The 12,040-nt window shown below is 42.7% G+C and overlaps 1 protein-coding gene across 6 annotated transcripts in view; it reads left to right on the top strand.

Moving 5' to 3' along the window:
- The window catches only part of SCUBE2 (signal peptide, CUB domain and EGF like domain containing 2), a 63,573-nt gene that overhangs the window by 32,380 nt on the left and 19,153 nt on the right, over positions 1 to 12,040 (top strand). For 3 of the 6 annotated variants that reach the window (XM_058688176.1, XM_058688175.1, XM_058688179.1), the window contains exons 11-16: positions 198 to 320; positions 749 to 865; positions 1,126 to 1,212; positions 2,927 to 3,031; positions 5,629 to 5,784; positions 6,184 to 6,390. In XM_058688176.1, the coding sequence (XP_058544159.1) occupies positions 198 to 320; positions 749 to 865; positions 1,126 to 1,212; positions 2,927 to 3,031; positions 5,629 to 5,784; positions 6,184 to 6,390 (795 nt within the window). The remainder of the gene's footprint in view (positions 1 to 197; positions 321 to 748; positions 866 to 1,125; positions 1,213 to 2,926; positions 3,032 to 5,628; positions 5,785 to 6,183; positions 6,391 to 12,040) is intronic. The other 3 variants (XM_058688181.1, XM_058688180.1, XM_058688177.1) reach the window with 2 other exon arrangements.

Below are 12,040 nucleotides of genomic sequence, written 5' to 3'. Positions count from 1 at the left end.
GACCATCCTGGCGAGGCCTATGCCAGGAAATCCACTGAGTGGGGAGTGGGGTCTGCTGGTGCCAGGTGCACATCCTGAAGGCAGTTAGCACCTTCCCTTTGCTTAGTGAGTTCAACCATGTGACTTCCTCAAGGGAGGGACAGCACCAGCCCGGTCATCCATGGGCTGCTGTGACAGGAGAGTGTTTTGTTCCACAGACACCAACGAGTGCAGTGTCAACAATGGAGGCTGTCAGCAGGTCTGTGTGAACACTGTGGGCAGCTATGAATGCCGATGCCACTCTGCATACAAGCTCCACTGGAATAAAAAAGACTGTGTGGGTAAGGGGTACCGAGGCTCACAGTCAGCAGGCTCACACTGCCACTGGCAGCTCTCTCCCATGTCCAACTGGGCCCGGAGTGCACTTGACCATCCCTTCACTGATTCTTCTCCCCTCAGCGGCAGCAGCCATTCTTTAAATAGTTCAAAAACAGGAGATACTTTACAGGCTCTTTGGTGTTTCCTTCTGTGCTTCTGTGTAGGTTGGAGCACTTCTGTTTTTCTGGTTGTTTTTCTGCATGGAAAAAAATAGCACACAAGTAGCTTCCTTACCTTGGAGGGACATGGCACCCTGTGTCTTGTGTTTCTGTGCTGGGTATCAGTTCCACCTTCTTTTCTTGGGGCCTTGGATGTCTGGAACTCAGCTGCCTTTATCATGCCTGGAAGTGTCCTTCTCTTTCTATAAGTGTCTGCTTTTTGTCCTGTCTAGAAGTGAAGGGGGTCCTGCCCACTAGTGTATCACCCCATGTGTCCCTGCATTGCGGTAGGAGTGGTGGAGGAGAGAGATGCTTCCTCAGATGTCACTCTGGCATTCACCTCTCTTCAGGTGAGTGGGTCTCAGTCCCTGGGGCAAGTCCTCATGCCAGAACCAGGCCTTCCTGGCCTTTAGGTGTTAAACACCCTCAAAGGATTTCCAGGTGTTTGACCAGCTGCCCCTTGACCACCAGAGGCCCATGCCTTGACACCCATATGCTGAGCATTTGTCTAGTGGTCCACGTGGAATGGGAGGTGGGGGGTGATTTTAGCTGCTACCAGGAGAGACCGTAACCTTGCTTTCATGTTGACAACCCACATTCTGTCTGTCAGGACTGCAAGAGGCCTACTCTGTCACCTGCGGCTCTTCCTCTTCTCTCAGGAGCAAACAGCAAAAATCCAATGACTCTGCTTTCGGGGGTAATTACCAAATCTGCGTGTTCTCTCTGGGGTTCACTGTGTTAAATGGGCTTCATTCTTGAGGTGCAGTTCTGGGCGCTGGCTTTATTTTCTTTTCTCTTAATCTCCTCATTGCTGTGAGTGCATTACAGGATGTTCTTGCCCACAGCCTTTGTGCCTGAAAACTGACTCACTGTGTAACAAATACTTAGTGACTGTCCACCGTGTGCTAGGATGCTCTGTGTTCAGCCCTGGTGGGTTGTCATCTTGGGCAGAGGGGCACAGAACTCTGAGATCTGGAGATTCGGGTCTCCCAAACTCCCTGTACCCCAGAGCACCTCAAAGGCCCAGAAGGCAATGTGTGCCTGGAGCACATGGAGTTGGTAGAGATAGGCATGGGCATGATGGGGCGCAAGGATTCTCTCCAGAGAAAAAGGCCTGAACACTTTCTCGTTTGTCAAAAGACAAAGAATGAAATTTAAAGCTTTTAAGTAGCCTTGTCCTCCTTGATTTAGATATCTCTATGATTATGTCATGAGAATATCTGAATGAGCAAATAGTTCCTGATGTCTGTATTACATATATGAGCAGAGCTAGCTGGTAATAATACTCAAATATATTTATTGAGCAGTTAAAACATACCAGCCTCTGTATTACATGTATTATCTGATCTAATCCACACTGCAACCCTTGGCGCAATTTTGCTATTATCCTCATTAACCAGATGAAGAAACTGAGGTTCAGAGAGGTGAAATGATATACCCAATGTGACTCAGATAGGAAATAGTGGAGCCAGGATTTTAACCAGAAGTCTAGATCTAGAGTCGTAAGCATCATCCTTCACTGCCTCTCTTGCCTAACATTTGGACCCAGTCAGAACAGATATCATGGTCTGTTTCACCAAATCCCTCAGTGATGGGCACTTGGAAATTTAGGCCACCCCCAGGATGGGCAAGCAAATAGTTAATAGTCATTCAGTTCTTACTTTGTGCCAGACAGTAGGATAAACTTTTTTTTTTTATTATCTCATTTAATCCTCATAAGGATTACATAATCCTCATGTAAGTACCCCAATTTTGTCTGTTTTACAAATGAGGAAACTGAGGCTTAGGGAGCTTTAGTAACTTGCTTAAGTTCTCATCATAAGTCAAAGAGCTAAAGCATGAATCCTGGTCTTTGGTTCCAGAACTTGACATATGATTAAGACTGATTGTGGGCGGGAGAGCAGAATTTTGCACAAGAGGCCCTAAAAGTGGGACTGTCACTTTCCCCAGACCCTGAACATCCTAGCCACATTTAGTGAGTGCCATCCCTGTCTGCTCCCTCAACCTTGTCCTCCCAGGAAAGACTTATCCAGGAGAATCTGCCCTTCACCATTTCCATCACCAGTCTTGTTTAAATTTGAACTAGGAGATTCTGGTCTTCTTTCTTGGGAAGGCATAAAAGTGACTTCATGGTTCATCTCAGCGTTCAGGTTGTTTTAGGTTCTCTCTTTATTATATTCGAACACAGGATTCACTTCAGATGAAGGGATAAGTGTAACTCTTAGGAGGCTCCTGGTGTCCGCAGCCTCAGGGTAACGGGCACTCCATGATCCAAATCTTTTGTGGTCTCAGGGTAAGAGAGGAGCTCAGGGTGTGCAGTGTATAGCCTACGGATAGCTTGCCACTACCCACCAGGTATTTCCATTCCTTTGTCTCTGAAGATAACATCTCTCACTTGTTTCTTTCTGAAGATGTCGCCACCATCAGGACAAGTGTAACCTTTAAACTAAATGAAGGCAAGTGTAGTTTGAAAAAGGCTGAGCGGTTTCCCGAGGGTCTGCGGCCAGCACTACCAGGTATGGAATCAGATGGCTGGTGCAGGGAGCTTGCCTGCATGTTGGGAAAAGGGCCTGTAACAAGCCGAGCCCTTCAGATGGGATTGAACAGTCCAGAATCTGCAAGGACTCTCTTCGCAGGAGGAAGAGGAGCTAACCTAGCACCTCTGTATAGTTCTGGAGTTATACTTCAGGGTTTCCTTTGCCAGGTACAGATGGTAAAGCTCTGGGGTAACATATGAGTTCACTTTATGAACTTAAAGGACTTTAAGATGCATTGTCAATTTGTGATCATATTGGGTTAAATTTTCTAGATCTTAGAGTCACTTGGAATATAAGCCAAAGAAATGAAAGAGGTTTGGCTCAGGATAATCTTTGATGAACTAAGATGTAATATCCAGCTTTCCTGCTGGATCCAGTCTTTGGAGGCAGTGACTCCATTAACTTCAGCAGAACAAACACCATCCAAGTAGAACTGACCTTTTAGAGAACAGATGCAACACTCCTTCCGCAGCTCACATTTCCAGTATTATTTCATAGAATAATTTTAGAGATTAAAAAAAAAAATCAGGATTCATGGATTAGGGATGCTTCTTTCCTTAGTTTACCTCTAATAAATCATACAAATGAACAAAGCTCACTGTAGTCACTTTTGCCAGTTTTTTTTTTAAGAAACTAATTGAGATTAATTTTGGTACCTCCATTTGATGGGATTTTTTTTTTAAGTTTATTTACTTTTGAGAGAGAGTGCAGGTGTGCATGCGTGCATGCAGGGGAGGGGCAGAGAGAGAGGGAGAGAGAGAATCCCAAGCAGGCTCTGTGCTGACAGCACGGGGCTCGATCTCATGAACCATGAGATCATAACCTGAGCTGAAACTGAGATCAGTCAATTAACCGACTGAGCCACCTAGGTGCCCCCATTTGATGGGATATTATGCAGCTATTAATTATGTGTTTCCAAAGAATGTTTAATGACATAGGAAAATGTTCTTGTAATAAAATGCTAAGATGGAGAAGGGGAGAGTAAGATTTTGTGTATCTAAACAACCCAAACTATGTAAGAAAAAGTGTGACTAGATGGAAAAGAAGGGAAACTCACCATTTCATCAGTAGTAGTAATAAATAGGTGGGAGGATGCAGGAGATTTTAATTTTTAATTTTTTTTTTTTGCATTTTCCAAATTCTCCACAGTGAGCATTTATACTTTTAGATCAGAGGGAAAAAGCATTATTTTAAAAGAGACTTGGTCTTTAGTTTCTTTAATGGTATTATACTATGTTAATTTCTTAGTGTTGATAAATATACATGTTAATGTAAGATGTTAGCATTAGGGGAAACAACCAAGTGTATACGGGAACTCTCAGTTCTATCTGAGCAATTTATCTGTAAATCTAAATTTATTTCAAAATAAAAAGTTTAAAATATAGATTTGGGAAAATTGAAGGAGAAAAATATTCAAAATGACTGTTTAGTTTGAGATTTGAAGTTAGCCTTTTGAAAAGGTAAGATGGATTTTTAAGGGAAATTTAGGTGTGAGGGAGAATTAATCTGCCTCCTCCTTCCTTTGGCTCCTGATCACCCATTGCTTTGAACATCCTTGTAGTGTTGAAGAAAAATATGACACAGATGATACATCAGTTGAGTAAAGTAAGAGTTTAAAATATAGATAAATCAGGGGCACCTGGGTGGCTCAGTCAGTTAAGCCTCCGACTTCAGCTCAGGTCACTCATGGTTGGTGAGTTCGAGCCCCATGTTGGGCTCGGAGTCTGGAGCCTGCTTCGGATTCTGTCTCCCTCTCTCCCTGCCCCTCCCCCACTCGTGCTCTGTCTCTCTCTCTCTCTCTCACTCTCAAAAATAAATAAACATTAAAACTTTAAAAATCAGACAAATCAGTTGTGTGGATGATAATGTGGTTTGGGTTAACAGCCATTAGTTAAAATATACACTGGAAGCCATGGGGAGGGGAGGAGGAGAGATGGCCAGAATCTGGAATAAGGATGTGCAGAGCCTTGCCTTACACAACACTTTCCCTCCCACCCTAGATGCCTTCATGATATTGTTTGGTTCTCTAGATGCTTTGTGCCGTATATTGCTCCTGGTTATTTCAAAATGAGACCTCACTGTTAATGTGCTTTCCAGCTTCGCCTTCAGGTTAGAATTACTCCAAGGTCAGTTTGCCTGAAAGCAGGAGTTGGTTTTCTTTCTACTTTTATGCTCGTTCCCTATTTGAAGCCTCAGCCCCTGCTTGGTACATCACAGTCCAGCTCTAAGGAAACCAACTGTGAGAACACGAGCACACCTTAGCAGACTGTCAGTTAGGAATGCAAGGCGACCCTGGTGTCCTGTCTTCCACATATGTGGCTGGTCAGTCAGAAACATCTAGCATTCACCCATGCAAATAATTTTCAAGGGCTAAATTGTTAAGTTATATAGGAGGCAATACTGGCTCTTTGAATTTAAAATGTCATCGTGCTCCTAGCTGCAACGTCTTGGCATCTGGAGTTAATCACTTAGTCCCTTGAGAGTTGTTTTAATGAAATGTTTACTGAGCTCTAGCGAATGTTCAACTGAGTGCTTTGCCAGGATCTGGCTTCCGATAATTTTGTTTCTTCATACAGAGAAGCACAGCTCAGTAAAAGAGAGCTTCCGCTACGCAAACCTTACATGCAGCTCTGGCAAGCAAGTCCCAGGAGCCCCTGGCCGACCAAGCGCCACTAAGGAAATGTTTATCACTGTTGAGTTTGAACTTGAAACTAACCAAAAGGAGGTGACAGGTTGGTTTGAACACAGTCTTTGGTGTCAGGCTGCTCACAGCTTGCTCCTGACTCTTTTGCCTTTCACTTTTCATCATTCTTGGGGGAAAAAGGTACTGCAACCACTGAAGTATCTCCTGTTTTTTGTTTTTTGATTTTTTTCACTCCCAAACTAGACTGAATTGGTTTGGAACCTCATGATTTAATCTGCTCCATAAAAACTCAAAGCTTCGGTTTTGGTCAACAAATTTCTGTTGGAATCAAATGCTGCCCAGCCTGCTAGGTGCCCAGCCCCAGGTGTCCCCCCACTCTGTCCACAGGGAACAGCGGGTGTTGGTGGGCCCTGCAGCGGGTGTCTGGACATCCTCATATCCTGCAGCCTGACCTCCTTCCCCACTGCTGTCCCTCTCATTCCCGTAGCTTCCTGTGACCTGAGCTGCATCGTAAAGCGAACTGAGAAGCGGCTTCGGAAAGCCATCCGCGCACTCCGGAAGGCTGCCCACAGGGAGCAGTTTCACCTCCAGCTCTCGGGCATGGACCTTGAAGTGGCAAAAAAGTCTCCCAGAACATCTGAACACCGAGTAGAGTCCTGCGGAGTGGGCCAGGGCCATGCAGGACACCAATGTGGTGAGTGACCTGCTGGCCAGGACCTTCTCGCTAAAGGAATTGTTTGGATCTCCATGAAGACTAAGGGTAACCCAAAGTGTGGCCTATTCTCCCTCTCTGGACTCACTCCAGAGAACACCCTAGACACCACTCTTACTTGGGATCTATATGTTGGTGTCTGATGTACCTGCTGGACCAGGAGCTCCCCAGCACTTGGCACAGTGTCTGGCTTGTTGGTGGGCACTTAATAAATGCTGGATTGAGGGATGGAAAGGAAGAGGTAGGGTTGATGACAAGAGGGAGTGCTGACCTTAAAGGGTCTGAGCGATGATGATCTTCAGAGCCTTGTGGTCCCGGGCAAGAGGCAGGACTATAGGTGTAAGGCACCCTTGAGCCTTCTGCACGCTCCACTGTCAGTTCCCCATTGTCTCCCTCTGGCTCGACTGATGTTGGCAATGAACAGTGTTGGCAATGAACAATCTCCTGACCATAGTTTTGTGCAGAGGCAAGGCTGGAAGGGGGGGCACTTGGCAGCCTAATGAGATCCCTGAGCTTCAGCCCAAGGCTCCTAGTAGTGTCAGTTCCATATATGGGTGTGTCTGTGTGAGTGTTTCAGAATTAAGTTTGAGTCCTGGCATTTGAACTACGCCAATTCTATTTCTCTGATGAAGTTCTAGGCAGGAGGTTTAAGGGTGGTCGGTCTTGAGATTTGTTGGTGGAGAGGAGCTGTTTTGGGCAATAATGTGAGAGTCTAGCTTTATAGGTAATCACTTTATAGTCTCACATTATAATAATCATGGTAATGATTTACTGAGTTTTCATCTGACACAAGTACGACGTTAAGCGCGGTATCTGTAGTATCTCCTTTAACCCAGTCATCTTACCAGGAAGGTCTTATTATCTCCATTGAACAGAGGAACAATCTGGAGCTCAGAAGGCCAGGTTCTTTGGCTCTAGATCACACTGATGGTCTGACTCCAAGCCTGTGGTCTGGTCTCAAGTAAGTTGCATTTTGATAACCAGACCCCTCCAGAAAAATTGCTGTCCTTTCTCAAGTGGCATTAGAATCGCAAAACCCTAGAAATGAGGCTTGTGCTAAGGAGTAATAAGCCAGTGTTTTTCAAGAAGCAAAGCTGAGCCCAGGGCACTCATTCAGAAGAGTTGTGGGCAATAACCCCAACTCTGTTGCTTTCTCAAAACGATGTAAAAATCAAGTATAAAATCAAGTGTAATTGTCCACCAGCGTCTGGTTTTCAAATAGTCTTGAGTTTGATTCTAGCTAACTCTTTTAAAAAGAAAAAAAAATTAAGAAACAACCCAGCTGGTTGGTTTGTTCTCATTTAAAATTCTAGAAGTTTGTTTCCATACCAAAATGGTGATGAGAGTTGGCTGTTGCTGCCCTACTTTATGGAGTGAGTTGCAGAAACTGTCAGGGACAGGCAGACCAGTCTTCCTGCTGGCCTCTGAGGGCTAAATTGCATCCCCTTTCCCCATTTGCTATCCTGGTAGAGAGAGGCCTTATGGGCTTGCCAGGGAGCTTTGTGGCCAGTGAAGAAATCAGGAAAAACTAAAGTATTACTAATACTACCATGGCTGTGCTCCAATGGAAAAGGCTCAAGAACGAGGATCAAGAGTTACTTAAACAGAGGCCTCATGACCATGACAACTTGTGAAAGACACTTGGTACGGGGTTTATGTCGCTGTTGTGTGTATTAATGTGTCCTGAGATGCTTGTCATGCTAAGTTAGGTTGAATTTGTTGTTGAGAGGCAATGTGTCTTGTCTCAAGAGCTCCCTCTAGCAATGGATGAATTTTGTAGCCCACATGGAACCAAATCAGGTTCACCCTGACAGCAGTGTTGAAGATTTTACCATGTAGAGAAAACAGCACAAAGAATTATCAGTGAAATTTCTTCCTTGGTGAAGGGAGAAAGTGTGTATAAGAAGGGGCTGCATATGTTAATTAGAAAGGTTTTTTTGTTGTTGTTGGTTTTTTTTTTACCCAGAAGACACATGCCATGGGCAAAGGGGCAGGGAGTGAGTGAGGGGGGACGGGGGAGCTTGTCGTATGTTCCTTATATTCCTGGACTATTTGAACATCATAAATCCCAAGCTTACTGGTATTTTCTGAACTCTGGATGGTATATACAGTGGAGACATGCCTAGGATAGTTCTTTTTGGAAATTACTTTCAATGTCAGCAGAAAGGAGATCCCAAAAACATTTTGAGTCACTGGGAGGACAGATGGAACCATTACATTTTTCCTTTAAAATATTTTTTATTTAGTTTTCCATTACCAAATTAGTGTACGTTTCAAGTGGTACAGAAATGTATACAGTAAGGGTAAAAGCTCTCCTAATCCTACTCTTGGGAAAGAATTCCTGTCAACAGGTTGCTATGTATTTTTCTATATCTGTTGTTATATACATATAAAAATGAAATTTTATTTATTTAGTAAATATTTATTGAGCACCTACTGTGTGTCAGGTACTATTCTAGGAGCTGGGAATCCAGTAATGACACAAAAAGGCAAAAATCTTAGCCTTCCTAGCATTTACAATTCTGGAAGAGGAAGACAGACCACAAACCAATAAAGAAGGAAATACATGGTATAGTGGATGGTGATAAGGGTATGAAGGGTAAGCAGGGAAGTGGAATAGAAAGTGGCAGGGGAGGGGGAGGGCTGAGGAGGAACATACTCTCCCCTAATGTAGACTATGGTCAGGGACTGTGGTTGTTGCAAAGTGTCATTTGGACAGAGATGTTAGAGATGGAAGAAGCAAGCTATGGGGATATCTGGGGGAAGAGTCCCAGATCAAGGAAACAGCAAGTACTGAAACCCCAAGGTAAGGGAAAGCAGGCCAGGAAGATAGGTGGGGGAGGGAGGGTAAAGGGAGGATGTCAGAGCAGTAGCCAAGGGCCAGACCAGGTGGGGATGGAAATCTGGGTGAGGGCTCTGACTCTGACTCTGAGTGAGAAACAAAGTCAGCAAAAAGTTTTAAGCAGAGGAGTAACAGGGTTTCTGACTCATGTCTTAAAAGGATAACTGGCAGCTATAGGCTGATGTATGAAAAAAACATTTTTAAAAAAATGTATCAATACAATTTGAATAGTGCTGGGTTGTTTCTAAAAAGAGTAGATCATGAACATCCTTCCATGCTAATAGAGGAGTTAAGTTTATTTCTTTTAAAGCTTCCTAGTCTGTATTTGTTCTAAGATACTAGTATTTATTAACCATACCCACATTGGTGAACATTTAATTAAGTTGTTCCTAATTTTTTTAACAACAAAAAATGCTGCAGTGAATATCCTTTTTTGTGCACGTGGCCTGTAGGTTTGAAATGTCATAGAAGTCTACTTCTACCAAGTTTAACTTGTTTTTCTTAGATTATTAGTAAAACTGAGTATGCTATCATACGTCTGGCCATTTGGATTTCTTCTTCTGGGAATATCTGCATTCTTTGCCTATTTTTCCACCAAATTGTTGCTTTTCCAATATCACTTAAAAAATAAATGTTAAAGTCCTAAGTTACATCAAAGAACATAATCACTTCTGACCCATAACACACTTTATTTATTGTACTTATGTTTGCATAGAAAGGTCTCATTCATTTGGCATTTAAGAACTTTGGGGACAGTCTGCTGCAGGTGACCTTTGTACCATCTGTGATCAATTCTAGCTTGATGTCAAAAAAAAAAAATAGTGATTACATTCTCTGAGGAACAAATTCCTTAAGCTCCATAAAATTCGCAAAGCCCTTTATACCTAAAGAAAAAATAAAGATGACATGGATTTCTATTTTTCCTTCATAGCCATTTATCCTTTTATAAAGGATGAATTATTTAAGGAATATACTTGCCAAAATATATATTTTTATATTTGATTATTCTGAAAACTTGCTGAAATTTTTAGAAGACACAATCCAGGCAACTGGCAAACTGGGAATAATTTTGTGCCTGAGTTCTTGAGAGAAACTGAGAAGGTTTAATTCAACTTTCAACAGCAGTAACTTTCCTCTGCAGCAATTGAGAAAAATTAATTCAAGCAATATTTATTGAGATACCACTCTGAACTTAGGATGAAGCAGTGAACATAATGGGTGAGGAGCTTGCTGTTATGAAGTTCACATTCTAACAGAAGGACATGGACAATAAAAAAGTAAAGAAAAAAATAATTTCAGAAGTTAAAAATGCTATGAAGATAATAATACAGAGGACAGAAGGGAGGAGGGATTACTCTCCACAGTTGTTCAAGAAGGCTTTCAGAGCAGGTGACATTTGATCTAAGACCTAAATGAGAAGGAGCTGGCCTTGTAAAGCTCTGATGGGGGCAACAGAAGTTCTGGCTGAGGAGGGATCACCAAGTGCAAATGGCCTGAGGCAGGAATGAGCCAGACATTTTCTTATTAATTATTTCAGAATTGAGAAATTATTTGGAATTGAACACGCAGAAATTTTCTTATCTGTTTTAAATCATGGAAATTATAAAGCTTATATTAGCAATATGGACCAATATTAGACCAATACTTATCACACAGACTTGGTAGGAAATTCTTTTATTTTTTATTTATTTATTTTTTTAATATAATTTATTGTCAAATTGGCTAACGTACAGTGTGTAAAGTGTGCTCTTTGTTTTTGGGGTAGATTCCCATGGTTCATCGCTTACATACAAACACCCAGTGCTCATCCCAACAAGTAGTAGGAAATTCTTTTCATTAAAAGAGTTTAAAAAACAGAATTTGGCAAAATGTTGACATTTATTGAGCACTTACAATGTGTTTGGCACTGTGCTAAGCACTTTACATATATTATGTCCTTCAGTCCTCATTGCAAGTCTATTTGCATCATGCCTTTTTTACAGATAAGGAAACTAAGACATAGGGAGGTGAGGAGTTTTGCCAATGTGGCAGAGCCAGGGTTCAAATCCAGATCTGTCTCAAGAGCCTGTGTTCCTCTCTCAGTGTGAATGCTCTCATTTCCGGGTACAGCCTGTGTCGTGTGATTCTCTAACTCTTATAGCACTCATATAGAGAACCCACAATGGGCCAGCTCTGCAGTGGGTGCTGAGGAGGCCTGGATAAATAAGACACAATCCCTCAAGTCACCCTTAGCCCTCCCAGGGAAGAGTTAGAGAAGCCTTCCCCAAAGAGAAGCCTTCACTGAGTTTTAAAGGAGGCACAGAGGACGTGTAAATGGGGAGGAGTATTCTGGCAGAGTAGCGCTGGGGAATGAGACTGAGCAAGATGTGCCCCTGGGGGTGGTTGACACCTCAGTATTACCAAACCAAGAGAACAAGGTAGGATGTGGTGGGTAGCTAGGCTAGTGGGAAAAGCATGCAGGTCATGAGAGACCTTGAATATGTTGATAAGGAGCCTTGACTTTATATCTAGGTGACAAGGTACCATTAGAGTGCTTGTAATCAGGGAATGTCCAGGTCATACTTGTATTTTAGAAAGATTTCTTTTACTGCATTGAGAGTCAGGATCAGAGGCAGAAAACCCAACTTGGGAGGCTTTGAATGCTTTGCATGAGAGATGTTGAGAACATGAAGGCACTAGATGCAGTAGAAAAGAAGCGATGGATTCTAGAAATATTTAGCAGGAAATGTGAGTAACATTTGGTAATAAATTGGATTAGGGATTGAGAAGAGGAAAAGTCAGTGTGAGCTC

This window comes from Neofelis nebulosa, chromosome 10, assembly GCF_028018385.1.
Source record: "Neofelis nebulosa isolate mNeoNeb1 chromosome 10, mNeoNeb1.pri, whole genome shotgun sequence".
Lineage (NCBI taxonomy): Eukaryota > Metazoa > Chordata > Mammalia > Carnivora > Felidae > Neofelis > Neofelis nebulosa.
The sequence above is the reverse complement of the archived record's forward strand: the minus strand, read 5'-3'. Positions and strand labels throughout refer to the sequence as shown.